Source organism: Rhinoraja longicauda, chromosome 28, assembly GCF_053455715.1.
Source record: "Rhinoraja longicauda isolate Sanriku21f chromosome 28, sRhiLon1.1, whole genome shotgun sequence".
Classification (NCBI taxonomy): Eukaryota; Metazoa; Chordata; class Chondrichthyes; order Rajiformes; family Arhynchobatidae; genus Rhinoraja; species Rhinoraja longicauda.
In genome coordinates, this window is record NC_135980.1 from 15,091,429 (window position 1) to 15,114,017 (window position 22,589).

Here is a 22,589-nt window from a genome sequence, read left to right on the forward strand (position 1 = left end):
TTCCACACTATTCGATGTTATTCGAATTAATTCACCTTCACACTCAATTCACCATTTTCAAAAATGATGTTACGGAGCAGTATAATAAATGTAAAAGGAGTGCGAAAACCATAGCCTTGGGCGTGAAAGGAAACACAAGAACTGTGGTCTTGGTAAATCAGTTTCTCAACTACTGGGATTTCTGAACAATCAGATTGCAGATTATTGGAGTTCAGCTGTAGTTGTTTTTCCAGATAATTATTTGAGCAGAATGTTAAAAGGTCTACAAGAGTTTGGTAGAAGATTTCAGGTTTTGTAATATTGCTTGGTCTCATTGTGTAATTTTATTCAGTTGAAAAGTACATGTAACAGGTAAATGACAACCTCCAGAACTTTCTTTACTCAATGCCACAACAAACGTTCAAAATTTCAATTATGTGGAATTTCTTGGAAGTGTTGATTATGAAACTGGTTTTAAGTTGTTGTACTTTGGATTTACCTTGAAGAACTGCTCAAGAGTAATTTTGTTTTGCAGCAGAGATTTCAATAAAAGTACATTGGCACATTAAAAAATACTGCTTTGATTAGCTGTCTAATTTCAACATTCACAAACGTTCAATATTAGTTATTTTTAATTCAGCCTACTTTCCACCCAGATAGTGCAATTTTTCTAAGCAAAAGAAAAACTTTAGCCAGTAATGTTAGTGATGCCAATCTTTAATTTAATGCCAGAGACCATAGCAGAGACACTGATATCACATGGAAATCATGGTACAAAACCATGGTTATTGCAAAATAAATTTGCTCATCAATATTGTCATTTTAATAATCAGATGACATGAAAACTTTTTCTCTGAAAGTAAAAAACACATCCAAAGTGATTTATGCTTCCACCAGAAAAAGTGTCATATGTAGAATCTGGGACAAGCAAAAATTAATTTAAACATATATAATTTATCTTCAAAATCTTTATGCAGTAAATCTAAATCTGCCAGGATCATTTTTCAGCAGTTAGGGAAATTTATTAATTGTTAAAAATGTCCAACCATTTCACATCACAGTAATTGCAAACTATTGGAATCAGTGATGCGCCTGAAACATCAAAGATCCTCAAGATCTGCCTAGTGCACAAATACATCTGATTTTGGTAAATTGGAAACCTGAATTGTAACATAATGACTAACTTAAGCATTAAAATAAACTAAATAAACTATGTAATATGTACAACTTTATACAGCAATAAATTCATATTAATGTAAAGAAATAATAACCATAACCCATTGGTACATCAGTAGCTAGAGCACCATAGTACCACGCTCTATTAGGTTCAAGCCAAACTTGGACTAGAATGTATATTTGGATTCCAAAAATCGGGAATTTTCCCTGTCCAAGGGAGAAAAGAAATGGATCATTTTCCCATGTAACTATAGAATGATTTGTGGTGGAAGGGTAAAGGAAATGCACTGGTAAATTCTAATCGTTGATACACTTAACTCAACAGTTGTTAATAAGGTGTGGAGGAGTGACCACAGGTCTGAAAAATAAAAAGGAAAGGAAAAAGGAAACCAAAATATAATAAATATGGGCACAGTATAGTTGCTAAGGAATACCACTCTGAAAAAATACAATTAAGCATCTGTGTTTGCACCTCAGTCAGGAAAATTAAATGGATTGAACAGCCAATCTTTGAATTTGGATATTCTTTGTAGCATTTATTTTTATATTACTATCTTCCTAGCATTAACAATAGAGGAAGCAGACATATTCCAGTCATTCCATTGACTGCTTGAAGATGTACAAATGCAAAACATCTCTCTCTCTCTCTCAAGAATTTTCCCACCTTGAGAATGGGGCTGAGCTGCTTCATATTTTTCCGACCTACCATATTTGGCAGGGAACAGGAAAAGGAATTAAGTGAGTGAGTCATTCTACACCTCAGCCAATCTACTTCTCCGAGCTACCTCTTTAAACTTAAGCACATAAAAGAAAATTGTGATCAACACTGTTTGCCTACAGCTACTCCAGCTTCAAGCAGTACTAACAATATACTTGCTAGGTGTTTTGAATCAAACAGTGAGATGAACATTAACTCCAAGATGTTTTACTCCTAAAATCAGCGTATAAACTCTGACTTGCTTGACAATCAGCGCTCGCTCAGAAATCAAAAAGTAAAAGCAATAAACAAGAGGCCAGTTTTATTTTACAGTTTTTACTTGCTTTGATTTGTTTCTATACGTTGCACTCCAAGAACAAGGATGTGGCTAGGTATCTATACCCATTCAGGAGTCATAAGAGCAGAGTTTAAAAACAACCCTACTATGATGTGTTGTCCTTACTTCTCCACACAGTTTTAAACTAATCCATTTGTTCGTCACATCTACAGGAATGCACTCTTCAAGAGCAGCATTTCTCCAAACAGATTATTTGTCTTATTTTACTGTGCCAATCCTTTCAAGAGGTAGATGCGGCTGGAGAGCCTCAGAGGAATTGAAGCCTACAATGTGAGAGGTAGACTTCTTTCGATGGATCTTTCCACAATGTGTCCTGCACGCTTGGTGCACTCTCCCCAACATCCACAGCAACATTTGTTTTTGGAAAGTCGATCCTCCCCATTAACAGTCTACAGTCAGGTCAATAACGTCCATGTCACTCTTGCCATTCGCAGGATTACTAAACTGATTATTGGAGTCTGTAAAATTCACAATTGAAAACTAGTCAGCCACATACAAAATAATCCCTCGGAGTTAGATTTAAACTTTAAAATGTGAATAACTTTAAAAATATAACACCGATTTCAATGAAACTTCTTCCATTAACACCAAAGGGACAACGGTGAGTAAGGTGGGCCTAAAATTGTCACGCTATCGTGTACCGTATTGGCTGTAGTTCAGGAATAAACAAACGAGAGTTTTAGTATATAGAAGATACAGTGCGGAAACAGGCCCTTCGGCCCACCGAGTCCGCACCGACCAGCGATCACCGCACATTGACTACACACACAAGGGACAATTCACACTTATACCAAGCCAATTACCCAACAAACCTGTACATCTTTGGAATGTGGGAGGAAACCGAAGATCTCAGGGAAAACCCACAAGGTCACAGGGACTCGGTACAGACAGCACCCATAGTCGGGATCAAACACGGGTCTCCAGCGCTGCAAGGCAGCAACACTACCGCTGTGTCTCCGTGCTGCCCTTATTTCCAGACATGATCAATTATATTTCTTTATCAATTTTGTTATAGCATTAAGACTATTAATTACTCATTTATTAACAGTTTAATGTCACAAGGCACAAATGCAAGGTGATTAGCAAATGTGGCATGATATTGAGAAATTTTACTTTTAAAAACTTCATGAATGGTTCGGATTTGGAATCCATTGCCAGAAAGGGTACTGTAGCAAGGGTACTGGATTAAGATTCAATAATAGTCTTTGAACATTTGTTGATAATGCTCCTGTGAAGTGCCTTTTGAAACTTTGTGACCTGAAAGGTGGTTGTTGTTATAATGCTTCAGTGCTGATCCTTTTTAGAATGTGATGAATGTGAGTGAATTTACCAAATTCTGAAAACGAAGCCATCAACTGAAAATCCTTATGTTCATTTTACATGTTATCATATCATCATCATATCATATATATACAGCCGGAAACAGGCCTTTTCGGCCCACCAAGTCCGTGCCGCCCAGCGATCCCCGTACATTAACACTATCCTACACCCACTAGGGACAATTTTTACATTTACCCAGCCAATTAACCTACATACCTGTACGTCTTTGGAGTGTGGGAGGAAACCGAAGATCTCGGAGAAAACCCACGCAGGTCACGGGGAGAACGTACAAACTCCTTACAGTGCAGCACCCGTAGTCAGGATCGAACCTGAGTCTCCGGCGCTGCATTAGCTGTAAAGCAGCAACTCTACCGCTGCGCTACCGTGCCAATTATTTTACTTTCTGAATTGGTTGATTCGGCAGCACGGGTCACAACTCCTCGTCCTAGTGTAAAGATCTTACTAATAATAGAGAAACAAAAAAACCTTGGATTCATGAGGACGACAAAGATTGGCTTCCGTGGCAAAATTACAACTTTTCATTTTGGAATGTCATTAGGTCCTACACAATAGACATATTTTCAAAGTAGCTGAAAGAGATAACCTAAGCATACTCACAGTGTGTGCTCATTTGTTAAAAAAAAACCAAACAAACCTTCTAATTCTACGATTGAACATTTGTGTCCAAAGTTCTTCTGTGGCTGCTTATCTGACATTATTGGAGACCAGCTACCATCATCCTTAAACTGAACCTCGGTAGCATCTTCACATTCCTTCAATATATCTAAAAACAGCCTAAGAGAAATAATAACATATTAAAGTTATCATTACCATCATCCCAACTCTACTTTGACGAGAACTAAAGTGGATTTAAAAAATCATGACAGGGCACATAACAAGGTCCACAATTTTTAGAATGATTCCAGGTACAGGTGCTGCCATTCTGAGGATGCAATTAGAAAAATAAAAAGCATATGCAAACTCATTTCTTTATGACAGAGAACTCATTTCTTTATAACAGAGATCACTCCATACCTTGGGCAAGGCAGGGCAAGTCAAACGAAATAGTGACACTTTCAACCAGAATTTTTAAATTAAAAAATGTTTTTGAACAATTACATGTAAAACCAAAACAGATGGAAGAACACAGTGGGTCAGACAGCATGTGTGTAGAAAAATAACACATGACATTTCCAGTCAGGACCCTTCATCAGAATGCTGCCCAATCTTCTGAATCCCTCCTGTAGTTTCTTACTCAAGATTCCAGCATGTGTGGTCTTTTTTGTCTTCAAACAATTACTACTTAGTTTTGCACTATGTAAAATTTTGCTCTTTCCTCAATGATATAATATTGTAAATGATCATCACCAAGTCATATTCTATATTGACTTCCATCTTTTGAAATGCTCAGATCTGAGTTACAGAAGTCAATGAAAACTATCATCATTACCATCAATCAGAATAAAAATACTACTATAATGATCAAATATATTGGTAGCAATCTGGAAGCTTGGGCTAGCAATCCAGAGATAAAATGACAAGATTGGGATGAGAGAGATTACGGGGGGGGGGGGGGGGGGGGGGAAGGCACAAGGGGGTGAAAAAGCTCAGCGGATAGGGCAGCATCTCTGGAAAACATGGATAGGTGATGTTTTAGGACAGGATTGCAGAGGGTGTGAATGAAAGCTGGAAGAGAGTAGAGGCAGGACAAAATGTTTCAGGTAATAGATCCACCTACTATCTGGCAGGCTTTGTCCTGCCCTTCACTTTCGTCCAGCTTTCTTTCCCACCTCCTACATTCTGTCTGAAGAAGGGTACCGACCAACCCGAAATATCAACTACCCATGTTCTCCAGAGATGCTGAACCACTGAGTTACTCCAGCACTTTGTGAATTTTTTGTAAATCAGCTGCTGCATTTCTTTATTTCTAAAGATTACTGGGAGTTATTTCAAAGTCTGAATGGAGAAGTTAAAATTAATTTGTCTGCTTTCTCCACCCCATCACCAGAACAGGGCTTGTTTTAGCTACTTTTTTCCTCTTCCTGGAGATCACATAGGTTTCTGGTGACCAATGGCATCTACATTTTATGATACAATTGACACTGAAATGAGGAGGAAGGGTCTCAACCCGAAACGTCACCCATTCCTTCTCTCCAGAGATGCTGCCTGTCCTGCTGAGTTACTCCAGCATTTTGTGTTTATCTTTCACAGAAATGATGTGGGTCTGGTGAGACGGATGAGGGTCTCCCCCCATTCACCATTTTTGTGCAATGTACAATTGAACAAATCAGAAATAAATAAAAAATCAGTAACCATGAACATAAAATCCATGTACTGTTGTTAAAAGTCATCGTGCACTAATGTGTTTCATGTAAAGAAATTGACATCCTTAGTTGGCCAGCTCGGATGCAACTCCAGACCCAACACAATCCAGTGGATTCTTCAGTGTTCTCCAAAATTGATTCACTATCTGTGTCAAACCACAACAACAAGGATAACAAGGGTGGCTGACCAGGTTCAATTTAGTGACCATACATGTCAGGTGTAGATTGTGCCTATTCAACCCTGCAATGACCTCCTTACCGTTACCTGGATCCTTTGTATACAAATTGATAGAGCTACTGCTCAGGTTAGACGTATGCCCAATATACATGGAAAATTGCACTTTACAGACAAAAACCAAATCTTCAGTCATTATTCTTGGTAATGACCTGTTTCAATTACAAAATAGAACCACCCTAGATGGTGGCACAATGGCAAATAAATCAATGATGTAATAAGGAAACAGCTAGGAAAGAATAGAACTGAGCACAAAGATAAATCACATTTGACCAATCTGCAGGAGTTTTGAGAGGAAGAACAGATAAAGGGGAGCAAGTGAATGTGTTTTTTTGGAAATTACACAATAATTTTACAAAAAGGAGTTTGTTGAACCAAGTTAGACCACTTGGAATTGATGCTAATAATCTGTTTGAGGACTGGCTATCAGACAAAAAACAAAGGATGGGAATAAATGAAGTGTTCCAAGGTTGGCAAGCTATAATTAATCTCAGCTTTCAATATCAATGATTCGACTGCGAGGAACAAAACATTATATTTCCAAGTTTTCTGATAATATGAAACCAATTTAATTTAGAGTACAGACAAGATTGTGAAGAGACTTCAAGGGGATGTGGACAAGTAGAGTTGGTGGATCAGAACATGGCAGATGGAATACAATGTGAAAATTACGCGCTTATCTATTTTGGTATAATAGCTATATTATGACAAAAGTATTTTAATACAAGAATAAAGTCGTATAGCAATTAAGATTCCATGCTTGTTGAAACCACACAAGGAGTATTGCGTACAGCTTTGGTCTCCTTACCTAAGAAAGGATACTTGGCAAAGATAAAGTACAGGGAACATTCACTAAACTGATTCCAGCAGGTTTATCCCAAGGAAAGAATCAGACTATTCTCGAGTTTAGGAGAGGCAATTGCATTGAAACATTAAGAAATATTAGAAGGGTAGATGCAGGGAGGCAGTTTCTCATGGTTTATGAATTTAGGCCAGGTGAACACAGTTTTTGAAAAAGGGCCAATTAAGAAATATTATGAGGTTTATCTTGCTCAGAGGGTTACGAAGCTTTAGAAAACCTCTTTCAGGTAAGATGCATCATTCAGATTCTGCATTGGTAGTACTCATTATTTATACAACAATATTGTCCGTTATTTTTTTATTCAGCCCGGATGCAGTTGGACAAGTGTTTGGTTGAACTAAGAAGATCCAGAGATCAAATTGTTTGAACTAAGAAGATCTAGAGATCAAATCTAAAATTAAGTTAGACACACGGAAGTGGCTCTTTTCAGGTAATGGATATCCAGAGATCAAATGTAAAATCATGTTAGATGCCTGGAAGTGGTTCTTTTCTCAGATAATGGTGGAACTCTGGAACAAGCCACAGTCATTCTTCCCAAGTTAAACAGGGCCCTGAATTCATCGTCATTGTTTCAAAATCTTCAAACTTCTTTGTTTACCTAGTAAACAACATTTGAAGAATAATAACATCATACGAAAGCAGATATGATTCATATTTTTTTCAGGAGCAACAACTTTATAATTAATACATTTTGTCAGCTGTACGAACACTGTATGAATGAATAAAGTAACAAGGTTTAGCCCTTTAAAATACAATTTTCAGTTTATCCACCATAGACAATAAGCAGGAAGTCTGCAGGTGACTCACAAGGATTTCAATATTCTGGAGAAGGATGCAGATGAAATATTTTTTTCACACTCATGTGCAAAACAGATGACTGTTTATAAAACCAACAAAAAAAAGCATGGTAAATGACTAACCCCTGGATGAATACATCTTAAGTGGAAGAAAGGAAAATTAAACAATGCTGCAATTAATGGATATACATTTCGGTATTCCTTTTACCCCATGAGCCATGAGTGTGTTAGTTAAGTTCACAGCAATGCTCCATACATTATAGGTTCAAGTGATGGAGAGTTAAAAACATTAAGAATTCGTCAAACTGGATACCTTGATGGAATGAATCAGAGGGAGAAAAATTGGCAGACCCATAAAGGATCATGTCCAATTTCCATCAATAATGTACTTTGGTCTTTCCCTTTTTCTAGTATTTCTGTTAGGTAATCAATAAGAATGCAGTGAAATAGATCATGATAAACAGATGACCACAGACAGCAGAAGCTTCACTTCAACTGAGTTGAACGTAATGCAGCTTGTACCACTGCTTCCCAGACTTCCACTGATTTGCTCTTCCTGACAAGTCCCCACTAAATCAGTGCTTGTGGAAAATAAAGCCACAAAAGTCCCACCTGGTGCTGTTGGGTTAAAGATGCTTTGTCCAACTGCCTCCCGACCTGAAGCTGGTCACGCAAGAGGTACAGTCTGTTTGGACAATGAGAAGATGCACATAGAAGTGTTAACATATTCTTTTTTTGCGGAGAGGAGGTGGAGGGAAAACTTGGTTTATCCATTTCATCAGCTAGTCCAATCAAATAACCAGTGTGAAACCATAGTCACATCAAGAATAGCATTAAAAACAGCACTATAAATCTGCAAACGATACTCACTGATCTACAAACAACAGTTCATAAGGAGCTGGCTTGTCACACACAGGACACATCCAAGTGGGTTTTTTTTCATTCATCTGAATATAAAGGGCTGCATCAAAACACTGCAAATGCGTGCAGGTAATACCACGACAGGGCACTGAAAGGCGCATCTTGCCAAGCTGTTAGCAACAAAATTAACAAGATCAGAAACGGGTTTCTTTTTCAAAACACATGCATGATTCAATAAAACATTTTTGAACCACTTCATCCACTTGCTTAAGAATAGGTCTAGCATTGCTATTAATTGTTACAAATTTTGTTTATATAATGAGAGAAAATATTTAGTTTTTAATTAGAAAAATAATTGTTTAATATTTTATCCCCAGTGTTTAAAATTATACGAATGATTTTAATACGTATAAATCTTTAACTAGGAAGGAATACTTACGCTACACATAAGAGAGACACGAAGGCCAGTTGTGGTCACATCATTATCCGGTTCCAATCGAAGCTTTTTGCGAACTTTAATGAAAAAAAGGATAATTTATTTTTACCAAAACTGTTTAACACAATCCAAACTGTAATTATCCTGGCTTAAACTAACAAACTGATAATTTATTGCAACAGTGCTCCCAGTTAAACAACCCCTTCTAATACAATCAAGTTTCAATAAAGCTTAAATCAACAATTTATAAAACCTGGTATATTGTGACTAAGTACTTACTTAATTCCCTGGAAATTTCAGAGGCTCTAGTCTCATTTGCTTGAAGTTTGTGCAGTAATTCTGCTACTCTGTGCTGCCTTACCAGGTGTAATACCACAGAATATCGCTAAAAGAAATAACAAAGGATGGTATTAGTTCCTTACTGTTACAAACCTCCTTCAATCAAATCCTAATGTTGTGCCTACATAAGGCACAGTATCACTTATAGTACTAAGAGTTGATGTTACTATAACCAAAGTACTGATTCTAAATGGATACATTGTGTGTAATCATACCTTGGTAAAATGGCCCCAAAATACATTTAAGTAGTTAGCTCCACGAGATGTCAAATTGAGAAGAGGTGTAACATCAATGGGCCGACACGGTCTTTTTGGTTCTACTCCAGGCTTATTTGATGAAAAGTAACTCTTAAATGAAAAATACAGAGGATTAAAATATCTGGCAATAAAATTCAAAGCCAATCAAAATTATTAAACAATTGACATTCAAATTGCTTCTAGCTTTTGAAGCCAGACTGTATATCATGTAATACTTTCTCAAATTGTTGAGACAGTGTCTTATACATTTGTTCCTAAGGATGAAGGGGAGGGAGAAGGGGGAAAATCTAAACTAAAATGGATTATCCTATATACTAATTCAACAATATAAACAATCCTTCAAGAAAAGGGAATCGTCCTAATTAGAGGTGATTAATGATCAGAGCGACCTGGACAGGAGAGAACTAACATAATAAAATAAATAGTTTGGGAAAACAATGTTTACTCCTCAAAAAGGTTTCACTTTCAGCTAACGAGCTTGCACCAATCTTAGATAAAACTAGACCAAATGGACCCGTTAGGCCCCAAACCTCTCCTGCATTGTTGCATCACCCTCTCCTCCCCCACTCCACTCTCCCCCCCACTCCCCCTCCCTCCTCCCCTCACCACCCCAACTGCACAGGCGCGAAAGTAATTGTTCTGTGCACGTGCGGCGGCTTTCTTCCAAGATCAACGAGGCCCCAACTGCGCATGCGCGGTTTTTAAACTTTAAAATGTGGATAGCTTTAAAAATATAACACTGATTTCAATGAAACTTCTTCCATTTGCACCAAAGGGACAACGGTGAATAAGGTGGGCCTAAAATTTTTGTGTTACCGTGTACCGTTTTGGCCGATGTTCAGGAACAAACAAACAAACGAGAGTTTTAGTATATAGATGGCAGTTTTGTCTGACTGCATTGGTTTCCCTTTTCTAAGCACTTGCAAAACAAAACCAAGTACCATAACTATTTGCATGTTTGGGGGAGGGAGGGTGGTGGGGTTTGGCACCAGGATTATGATTCTCATTAGCTATAGCAATGTAAACTTTATTTTTATTTTTTTTATTTTATTTATTTATTTATTTTTTTTTTTTTTTGAAAAGCATATGTACAAATCGAAATAAGAAAAAACACATTTATTACAACGTTCTTACATAGCTTCAATTTTTAAATTTTTAAAGAGAGAAAGTAAAAATAAAAATATAAAACTATAAACTTGGGGAAAGAGAGTAAGAGGGTTAAAAAAAAAAGAAAAAAGGATCTAACAATAAAAATTAACGGGAGTAGATCCGGGAGACAAAAACCACAGCTGTACATCCAACCCCCAACTCAAGTTTCAACTTTTTATTTAAATTTTTTTTTTAATTTTAGTCCTGTGCCAAACCCATTTACTTTTCTAAAAATTCAATAAATGGAGACCATATTTTTAAAAATAACTCAGGTTTGTCGATTAAGGCAAACCTTATTTTTTCCAAATGCAGGGTCTCTGTCATTTCCATAGTCCACATTTTAATTGTGGGGGTTATTTGTGGGGGTTATTTGTCACCAGAGAAAAGATTTTCCCTTTCTCATCCCCATACCATCGATCAATGAGCAGCATATGTTTACAAACCTAGCAAGTTCAATTCTACTGTCAAACTTAGAATATAATCAACAGTAGCCAAGAATCAATGGCTTCATCTCCTATACCATCATTTCCAGTAATTGTATCTTTTCTCCCTACCATGAAAACTCTACAATATACCACTGAAAATAACAATAGAAATTTTATAGAAAATAACATCAGAAAGTTAAAACCTTCTGATAACTTGTTATCATGACAATTATGATTACAATCCTTGTTGCTAGAAATACCCCCAAAGACTTACTTTCATTTAATTATGTACAATAACCAGCTAAAGCAATATTTTAAGGAAGTAGCATATAGTACAAAATTAAACAGTCCAGTCACTATAGTATTTGCAAATTGTTGTCTGGATGACATACTCATGCATTTTAATTACAACTTCTACTTTTTCATTTTTACTATTTCTCTCTTCACCAGGCACTGATTCTTGCTCGGTCAGAGTTCCACAATGTAGGCATTCACTTGATATCTCACCCACTCCATAATTTTTCATGCATGAGCCTATAGGCTTTGATGGTTTAATGATTCACCTGCGTTGTTTCACAGTAATACAGCCCTGATTCCTTTCATAACAAAGAACATGCAAATTATCCATTGAATTTTTAAAATTCCATTTCCAATTCTCTTTCCTTCCTCAGCTTTCTTTCTGTGCCTCTTCTTGTGTGATTCACATTCGTCCTATTGTCTATCAGTCTGCAATACATGTTTATGACATTTTAACAGGCTTTTCATCCCTCATCTCAATTATGCCCAACAAAGGTTTGAGTTATCAAGTTGCTTCAGCCGATTTTTTTTAAAGAGTCCATAAGCACTTTTTATCGTAATACTAGGATTCATCCATTCGCACACCATTGGTGATAAAATTCATGGAAAACTTGAGAGGTTCCTTGCCAAGACCATCTATTTCTATTCAATTTTGATACATAAGAAGATTTAAAAAACATGACTTATACACCTTCAATGTCACTGTACAATCAAATGTTGTTTCAGACAAAAACAAACTCTGGTTTCACATGGGACAGTCAATAGAAAACTTGTTTAATTATCAAAATCCAGCCAAATGTATGAAATATTTGCACAATTACTCAATGGTGTCATCAATTTAAAGGATGTTCACATGTAGGATGTAGATCTCTAACGAGACCAGCTTTGCCCATTCTTAATTGTTCTTTGTTGACAAAGTGTTGACGGACAATGGTGAGGTGATGGCAGTAGTTGGAGCCCACAATAGTTTAATTGATTGATTGATACTTTATTATCACATGTCACATGTCACAGTGAAATCCTTTGTTTTGCATACCATACACAAGGTATGCAAAGAGTACAGGGTGCCGACAAATTTACAAAGTATTAATTATAGTCCCCATGGTACCTCTTTGTTCTCGGCGCCCCCCCCCCCCCCCCAATGCCAGGACCCCTCTTTGTCCTCAACCTGGCTATGACTTTATTTCAGAATCTGTTCATTTAATTCCAGTTAGTAGCAGAATGTTTATATTTGATTACTTTTATAAAGTAAACAGACTTGTAATGTCAAACGATATTACTTTGTTAAAGTTCCACTGCCATTTGTGAAATTCTCTTTTCTCCCTTGCAAGAAGTTGATAATAGCTTACCGTGAAAGGACACACTCTTGAGTTTACTTTTACTGACAGATAGGGAGGATACTGGTCTTCCTGAATACATTCTGTATCTGTGTGACATATCCTTAAAAACAAAGTAATATATTTTCTTTGTTACTTAAGAAAAAATCTTGCAACTGATTTTACTATCAAGAGCATTAATTATTAACTTTACACTTTAGCACACTTTGATGCTGCTGTCAGGTGATACATGGTGCTGTTTCAATTAATTCCATCCTTGGTAGGATTCTAATTATGTTACTATGCTGACCAGTTTTCTCCAGAATCACAATCAACATGATAAATATATCCATTAGAAGACAAACCTGCAAGCAAAATGTGTACTTGACATGTCCATGCCTTACTCTTCTCTACAATAAACAAACTCCTCAGCCCCCTGGACACCATCTCCCAATCATTCACAGTTGACAAATGCACCACTTTCCTTTCATTCTTCCAAAGCAAAATAGACAGCATCTACAGCACCTTAACCACCAACACACCTGCTCCCCCTCAAACCACCTGCCCCCCCTTATCCTGTCAACCCCTGCCTCAGTTCTCCCCAGTCTCCACCACTGACCTCTCTGACCTCTTCACAGGAATAAAAACTGCCACCTGCTCTCTGGACCCCATCCCCTCCAGCTTTGTCAAGGCCTGCCTTCCTGCTCTCTCTCCACTTATCACTGCGACAATAAACTCCTCCCTGTCCACTGGCATCGTCCCGCCATCCCTCAAAATCGCTGCTGTCACCCCCATTCTGAAAAAACCTGGTCTCAACCCTGACACCCCAAACAACTTCAGACCAATCTCCAACCTACCCTTTCTGTCCAAAGTTTTGGAACGTGCTGTAGCTTCCCAACTCAAATACCACCTCTCTACCAATAACCTGTATGAAACTTTCCAATCCGGATTCCGCTCCAACCACTGTACTGAAACTGCGCTCCTCAAAATCACAAACGACCTTTTCCTCTCCTCCGACGCTGGCAACCTCAACATCCTCATCCTACTTGACCTCAGCGCCGCCTTTGACACCATAAATCACTCCATTCTCCTCACCCGACTTGAAACCTCCTTTAACATCACCGGCACAACCCTATCCTGGTTCAAATCTTACCTCTCTGACAGGCACCAGTTCATCTCCATTAACAACTGTAAATCCCCCACCACTCCCCTCCCCCAAGGTGTCCCCCAAGGCTCAGTCCTTGGCCCCCTCCTCTTCATCCTCTACCTGTTCCCCCTTGGTCAATTAATCCGCCGTCATGGTCTCAACTTCCACTGCTTCGCCGATGATATCCAGCTCCTCATCTCCATCAAGTCAATCTCCACCACCACACACTCTACACTGACAAACTGCATCACTGAAATAAAATCTTGGCTTCAATCAAATTTCCTCAAACTCAACTGCAACAAATCTGAAATCATCATCATTGGTCCAAAAACGCTCACCAAATCCACCCAAAACTTCATCCTCAATATTGATGGTCTCCCAGTATCCACCTCCCCTCACATCCGGAATCTTGGAATCATCTTTGATCAAACCCTCTCCTTCGACAAACACATCAAACACATCACAAAGACAGCCTTCTTCCACCTCAAAAACATTGCCCGTCTCCGTCCATCCCTCTCCTCCACAGCTGCAGAAACCCTCATCCACGCCTTCATCACCTCCCGTCTGGACTACTGCATCAGCCTCCTCTATGGCGCACCCTCAAAAATCATCAGTAGACTTCAATACATTCAAAACTCCGCTGCCCGTCTACTCACCCACACCCCAATCCGTGACCATATCACCCCCGTCCTTTACAAACTCCACTGGCTCCCCATTCCCCAGAGAATCCAGTACAAAATCCTCCTCATGACCTACAAAGCCCTCCATAACCTGGCCCCATCCTACCTGACCGACCTCCTCCACAGGCACACTCCCACCTGCACCCTCCGCTCTGCTGCTGCCAATCTCCTATCCCCCCACATCCGGACCAAACTCAGATCCTGGGGGGACAGGGCTTTCTCCATCGCTGCTCCCACCCTATGGAACTCACTACCCCAAACCGTCAGAGACTCCTCCACACTCACCACATTCAAAACATCACTGAAGTCTCACCTGTTCAGTACTGCCTTCAACCACTGAAGGTCACCTCACCTTCTGTCTCCTTTCTCTGTTCGTTTACTTATTTATCTATTTATTCACTTCCCTATGTTCTCTAAATCCCTGTAAAGCGTCTTTGAGTATATGAAAAGCGCTATATAAATGTAATGCATTATTATTATTATTATTATTATTATTACCATTGGTTACCAAGTAAAATTGCAATATTTTCTTTTTTTGAGGGGGGGAGGGGGCAAGAGCTGAGCTACAGAATACCAAGGACACAAGTGTGAGGGCCTCATCTATGATATAAATGGGGAAGCCCCATTCCCTGAAGAATGCAGACATCTCGGATGTCCTAGTATGGAACACCTCATCTTGGGCGCAGATCAAATAGTTATCTTAGTTCTATTTTCAGCAATACTCCCAATGTGGTCTCACCGACGTCTTCTACAGTTGTACCATGATAATTTTGAACAATTGAAACATTATTACAATGAATTGAGTTGATTCTGCCGTTTTAGTTCTATTGGAGATGGAATGTTGACTCAGCTGTGAAATTATAGCACAAATCTGAGACCAATTTACACTACCCCCAAGAGGTCCAAGAGGAGTTACCCTCTATCGGCCTGGAAGCCTAATAATGTAGTGTTGTTGGCGAACCATACAAACAAATCTTTATCAATTGGACTGAAACAGAGACAGAAAGGAAAGAAACCCCAGTGACGGTGCAGGTTATATGCTCAGCCCACAATATTTTACTTCTCCATTTACTTAACACAAAATTTTCCAAGATAAATATATTATTAGCATTTAAATTAATTCTTGTTTCTACCATTGCCCTTGGAATTGTGTTCCACTTATGGCAATTATGGCACTTATGACAAATATGTCAATTTATTCACTCAAATATTTCTGAAGATTAATCATGAATTCAACCTATTCAAAAATTCCTAGTTCTGTGCACAAGGGGCTATGTAGTTCATCATGCTTTAGATTATCTAATTCTTAGAATCAATCTCTCAATCATTTTGAGAACGATCATGGCTGAAATTCACAACTGCTCCACCTAATCATTTGGATAGCAGTAAAAGGATTTATGAAAGGGAAATCATGCTTGACTAATCTTCTGGAGTTTTTTGAGGATGTGACAAGTAAAATGGATGAAGGGGAGCCAATGGATGTAGTGTATCTAGACTTTCAGAAAGCCTTTGATAAGGTCCCACATGGGAGATTGGTGAGCAAAATTAGAGCACATGGTATTGGGGGTAGAGTGTTGACATGGATAGAGAATTGGTTGGCAGATAGGAAGCAAAGAGTAGGAGTAAACAGGTCCTTTTCAGAATGGCAGGCAGTGGCGAGTGGAGTGCCGCAAGGCTCGGTGTTGGGGCCGCAACTATTTACCATATATATTAATAATTTGGATGAAGGAATTAGAAGTAACACTAGCAAGTTTGCAGATGACACAATGCTGGGTGGCAGTGTGAACTGTGAAGAGGATGTTAGGAGGTTGCAGGGTGACCTGGACAGGTTGAGTGAGTGGGCAGATGCAGTATAATCTAGAGAGACAGGGCACGTACGTGAGGATGCTATTCATAGACTATAGCTCCGCTTTCAACACGGTCATCCCCACCAAGCTCATCACCAAACTCCACCAGCTAGGCCTTAGCTCGTCATTATGTGACTGGATCCTGGACTTCCTGCTGGAACGACCGCAGGCAGTGAGAATGGGCCCGCACCTGTCCTCCACTATCACCCTGAGTACCGGCACACCACAGGGCTGTGTTCTGAGCCCCATGCTCTACTCCCTCTTCACACACGACTGTGTTCCTGCATTCGACACCAACACCATTGTCAAGTTTGCAGATGACACAACGGTGATCGGGCTGATCACCAACGGGGATGAAACAAACTATAGAGCGGAGGTGCAGAACCTGGCGGACTGGTGCTCGGATAACAACCTGTCCCTAAATACCACCAAGACCAAGGAGCTGATCATCAACTTCCGTAGGTCACATAACGGGGAATATGCCCCGATCTCTATCAACGGGGTCAGTGTGGAGAGAGTGTCCAGCTTCAAGTTTCTGGGCACTCACATTTCGGAGGACCTAACATGGTCCAATAACACTGCTGCGCTGGTCAAGAAGGCACAACAAAGACTGTTCTACTTAAGAACACTGAAAAAGTCTGGTCTACCCCAACAGCTGCTGACGACCTTCTACCGCTGCACCATAGAGAGCATCCTAACGCATGGAATCCCTGTGTGGTACCTCAGCTGCACGGAGGCAGAAAGGAAAGCTCTGCAGCGGGTAGTCCATAGAGCTCAGAGGGCCATCGGAACACAGCTACCAGACTTGGAGGGCATCTACAACACACGATGCCTCAGAAAAGCCACCAGCATCCACAAAGACTCTTCACACCCCTGCAACAGTCTGTTCGAACTCCTTCCATCGGGCAGACGATACAAGGCCTTCTATGCCCGCACCTCCAGACTCAGGAACAGCTTCATCCCCAGGGCCATAGCTGCTATGAACCGGTCCTGCTGAGCCGGATGGCCACAACGCATAGATCAACTTGCACTTTACCCTGTCCAAAACTGTTACAACTGTTCGTTTCGTTGGGTTGCTGCTGTCTAAATTACCTAAATTATTGCATCGTATGGGAGGCGCATTCCCAATCTCGTTGTACCCCTGGGTACAATGACAATAAAGATATATTGTATTGTATTGTATAAATGTGAGGTTATCCACTTTGGTGGTAAAAACAAGGAGGCAGATTATTATCTCAATGGTGTCAGGTTAGGTAAGGGGGAAGTGCAGTGAGACCTGGGTGTCCTTGTGCACCAGTCACTGAATGTTGGCGTGCAGGTACAGCAGGCAGTGAAGAAAGCTAATGGCATGTTGGCCTTCATAACAAGAGGATTTCAGTATAGGAATAAAGAGGTTCTTCTGCAGTTGTATAGGGCCCTGGTAAGAGCACATCTGGAGTATTGTGTACAGTTTTGGTCTCCTAATTTGAGGAAGGACATCCTTGTAATTGAGGCAGTGCAGCGTAGGTTCGCGAGATTGATCCCTGGGATGGCGGGACTGTCATATGAGGAAAGATTGAAAAGACTAGGCTTGTATTCACTGGAGTTTAGAAGGATGAAAGGGGATCTTATATAGACATATAAAATTATAAAAGGACTGGACAAGCTAGATGCAGGAAAAATGTTCCCAATGTTGGGGGAGTCCAGAACCAAGGGTCACAGTGTTGGAGTAAAGGGGAGGCCATTTAAAACTGAGGTGAGAAGGAACTTTTTCACCCAGACTTGTGAATTTGTGGAATTCTCTGCCAGAGGGCAGTGGAGGCCAAATCACTAGATGAATTTAAGAGAGTTAGATAGAGCTCTGGGGGCTAGTAGAATCAAGGGATATGGGAAGAAGTTGGGCACAGGTTACTGATTGTGGATGATCAGCCATGATCACAATGAATGGCGGTGCTGGCTCGAAGGGCTGAATGGCCTCCTCCTGCACCTATTTTCTATGTTTCTAATCAATCATTCTATTCTTTTGTCAAGATGTTATGCAAATATGTTGCAAATGCTGGAAATCTTAAATGTAAGCAGAAAAATGCAGAAAATGCTCAGGGACAGGCAATACCTATAGAGAGTGAGTGAATATTTTGGCTCAATCAGAAGAGCTTTGATGAACGATTTAAGAAATGTCAAATCTGTTTCTTTACACAAATGCTATTTGACCAGAGAACTTGCTGCCATTCCTACCTTCATATCAAAATCCAAAGCTAATCCAAATTTCAAAAGATTTTAGACAGGTGTTTTGCATTTTAAAGTAACATTAAATGAAATAAAATATATGCTCAATGCCCATCATTATTCCAATTGTCGAGATACCTTAAAATGCCATGTGCACCTACAAGCATGGCTCCCATGTTTAGTATTACTTTTTGCAATATTTTGGATTTCTTTGTAATTCCAAGCTATGTTCTGCAAATTGTGTATTACTTGCCTTAACTGAACTTGAACTGATTGCACACCATTCTTAGAGCACCTGGAGAGAAAAAAAATTAAGTTTGTGGTAAAGTGTTTTTAAAAATAAATTGCACTCCTTAATGCAAAAAATAGCCTATTTATTTCTGCATGCACAGTTCATCTCAAAGAAGCAAATTATATACAAGACAATAGTTTAAGTTACCAATTGTGTGTGATTCACTTGCATTCATTTTATACAAGTGATAATCAGCAGACGTGACTATCACAAGTCTCTCAGTCTTTCCGCTGACTGGATAGCACGCAACAAACAAGCTTTTTCACTGTACCTTGGTACACATGACAATAAACTAAATGTTGCCAGAGCAATTGTGCAATTTGTTTGAGATTATGACCTTGAACACGGCTGCATTAAACCGGTGCAGATAAAGTTGAAGCAATATTTTATTTTATATCATGGCAACAGCTGCAGCTGCCAGTTCATTGCTTTCCCTTAACTGTAAAATAAATTGATAACTGAAGTACACTCCATAGCAAGAGAGGTAAGTTCTTTGCAAAATTCAAATTTGCTAATAGAAAACAACATTTGGAAAGAAAAATTGATTCCAAATTGGGACAGAATACCTATACCCAAGTCTTAACAACGAGTCGTGAGTCATTTTAACTATATTATCTTAATTATGATTCATTACTTAGCAATTCACCATAATTTGATTGATTTCCAGATTCCTTTTTTTTTTTTATGGAGGTCAACCAGGATTGACCTCAGCAGCTGAAGGGGGAGGGATTAGCAGACAATAGGCAGTCAGGCGAATGAATGAGAATGCAGTGTGAGAGAGAGGAGCACTGAGAGGAAGAGGGAGGAGCAGGACCGAGAGGGAGGGGGCCACGGGGCATTCTGGGAGGGGGAGAGGGATGCAGAATTAAGAAGGAGAGGGGGTAAGGGAAAGGATCAGTGAGAAAGACCGGCCAGGATAAGGGATCAGAAAGAGAGCGAGGGGCTGTGGAAAGTGTGGGGTTAGTGTCTGAGAGAAGGGGTTAGTATGGAAGGGAGTCATAGCAAGAGGAAGGGGCAGAAGGGTGGACAGAGGGGGAAGGCAAGTGAAAGGGTCAAAGAGAGAGGCTGTGTAAGGGGAGGTGAAGAGGACAGAGGGTGGCAGATGAAGGGGTCAGATGAACAGGTCAGAGAGAAAGGAGGAGGATGTGGAAAGAGGTCAGAATGAGAGGGGCATCAGGAGAACGAGGTCAGAGAGGAGTGAAGTGGCTGATGCCAGAGAGAATTTATTTTGAAAATATATTTAGGGATAAGGGCCAAATGCAGGCAGGTAGGACTGGCGTAGATGGGACATGTTAGTCAGTGTGGGAAACATGGGCCGAAGGGCCTGTTTCCACACCATATGACTCTATACATGCACATGGTAACAAGAGGCAATTTGAAAAATATACAGATCTAGAAACTTTTCTACTTACCCAGCAATAATCTGTTCTCTCTGCTTCTCAGTTAATGTAAAACTGAACTGATTCTCCTGAATTCTCTCACTGCTAGTTGGGACTTAAGAAAAATAAACAGTAATTAAATTATTTCATACAGCAATCAAAGCTAAAAAAAATGGGCATGACTGGATGGATAATCTGGCATTCTTTTGTATATACATTGTTAGCCAAAGTGGATTCTAATTATTCTCAAAAGAAACATCAGAATGCCAATTTCCTCAAGTTTTATCAAAATTTGGTTTCGGTAAAATTATAAATTGTCGCTAGTGTGTAGGATAGTGCTAGTGCACGGGGTGATCACTGGTCGGTGGGCCTCACACCCACTTCTATGCTGTATCTCTAAAGTCTAAAGGTCTAAAGTAAAGATGCATGCACCTTTTCAGACATCCAAATTATACAAGCACATAAAATTATATATTTAAAAATAAGCCACCTATAGTTATTACAATTTGAGGCTGTTTCAAAGCACTTAATTGTTAAAATTAATCAAATTTGTTCAGAGATATTGTTTAAATATGTGTCCGATTTGAAATAAAAATACATTGTAATAAATCAGAAATGCCAATAAATGTTATGAGAAGGATTAATGTGTAGTTCCGCCATGCCATCAGATGTAAAAAGTGACAAAAATGTATGTAATTGACTTGGATAAAGTACCGATCTAAAGTATCATCAGCAAAAGGAGATTAAGTTATAAATAGATCATAAGACCATAGGACAAAGAAATAGCAATGGGATAACTGAGGGAGCAAAGATATTGCTAATGAACCATGTAGGAAAATGTGAGATTGTCCATTTTGCCAAAAAAATCCTACAGAGGAATCTGGGTATCCTTGTGCATGATTCATAAAAGGTCTGATATAATGTTACAGTAAGAATTATCACGGCTAAATATAATATTATGATTTATTGTTAGAGGAATTGAATCCAAAACGTTATACCTCATATAGGAGGACATTGATGAGATTGCATCTACGTAGACACATAATTACACAAGGTTTCAATTGCTGAGAACTGTTGTAAGCTAATTTCTCCACAGGTTAGATACCCATTTTCTACAATAACCCATATTGTATTTTCTCTATGCACACTTATAATGTTTCTTTCACTATCGCATAATCACTACACCTACCCAAAATTAACTAATGCTATATATTATATCCCATCATTAATGAATAACATGGAACATATTATTACTAACTTGAAAATGCTTTAAAATTGTATGGGAAATTTATGTAAAGTCAAATTTCCAAAAGTCAGGTTATTCGTAACCTGAGAAGCTCCTGTAATGAATTTCTTTTCTTTTTTAATGGACTGCATCAACAAATTTAGACGGTTTACCAGACTAATACCTGGAATATCTCATGACAAAAATTAACCACTCAGCTTATATATGGCAGATTTTAGATAAGGAGGGATATGATTTAAATGTATAGGTTTCTGAACGACAGTAGACAATAGGTGCAGGAGGAGGCCATTCGGCCCTTCGAGCCAACACCGCCATTCAATGTGATCATGGCTGATCATTTTCAATCAGTACACCGTTCCTGCCTTCTCCTCATACCCCCTGACTCCGCTATCCTTAAGAGCTCTATCTAGCTCTCTCTTGAATGCATTCAGAGAATTGGCCTCCACTGCCCTCTGAGGCAGAGAATTCCACAGATTCACAACTCTCTGACTGAAAAGGTTTTTCCTCATCTCAGTTCTAAATGGCCTTATTCTTAAACTGTGGCCCCTTGTTCTGGACTCCCCCAACATTGGGAACATGTTTCCTGCCTCTAACGTGTCCAACCCGTAATAATCATATGTTTCGATAAGATCTCCTCTCATCCTTCTAAATTCCAGTGTATAGAAGCCTAGTCGCTCCAGTCTTTCAAGGAGTCTTCACATGTGATGTAGAAATATATTGTGGGAGAATTACTATTAAAAAACGAGGGGGCCTATTTAAATCAGACAAGGAGAAAAATTTTCTTCTAGAAGATCGTGGGTCATTGGAACTCTACTAACATTGTTCTTTGAGGAAGAAAGCCTTTGAGGAAAGTTCACCACAAGTAGATGGGAAGGCAGAGTTGAAGTTATATTCTGATCAATCAAATCTTACGTAGAACACCACAGCACAACAACAGGCCCTTCGGCCCAAAATGTCTGCGCAGA

General features: G+C 39.2%; 1 protein-coding gene across 3 annotated transcripts in view; it reads right to left on the reverse strand.

Annotated features, from left to right (window-relative positions):
• Positions 1–624: 624 nt before the first annotated feature.
• The window catches only part of LOC144607098 (E3 SUMO-protein ligase PIAS4-like), a 54,551-nt gene continuing 32,586 nt past the window's right edge, over positions 625–22,589 (reverse strand). For all 3 annotated transcript variants that reach the window (XM_078423696.1, XM_078423695.1, XM_078423697.1), the window contains 9 exons: positions 20,412–20,493; positions 18,961–19,002; positions 12,862–12,952; positions 9,600–9,731; positions 9,325–9,430; positions 9,049–9,122; positions 8,619–8,779; positions 4,186–4,325; positions 625–2,668 (listed from right to left, as the gene is read on the reverse strand). In XM_078423696.1, coding sequence (XP_078279822.1) covers positions 2,592–2,668; positions 4,186–4,325; positions 8,619–8,779; positions 9,049–9,122; positions 9,325–9,430; positions 9,600–9,731; positions 12,862–12,952; positions 18,961–19,002; positions 20,412–20,493 — 905 coding nt within the window. In that variant the 3' untranslated portion in view covers positions 625–2,591. The remainder of the gene's footprint in view (positions 2,669–4,185; positions 4,326–8,618; positions 8,780–9,048; positions 9,123–9,324; positions 9,431–9,599; positions 9,732–12,861; positions 12,953–18,960; positions 19,003–20,411; positions 20,494–22,589) is intronic.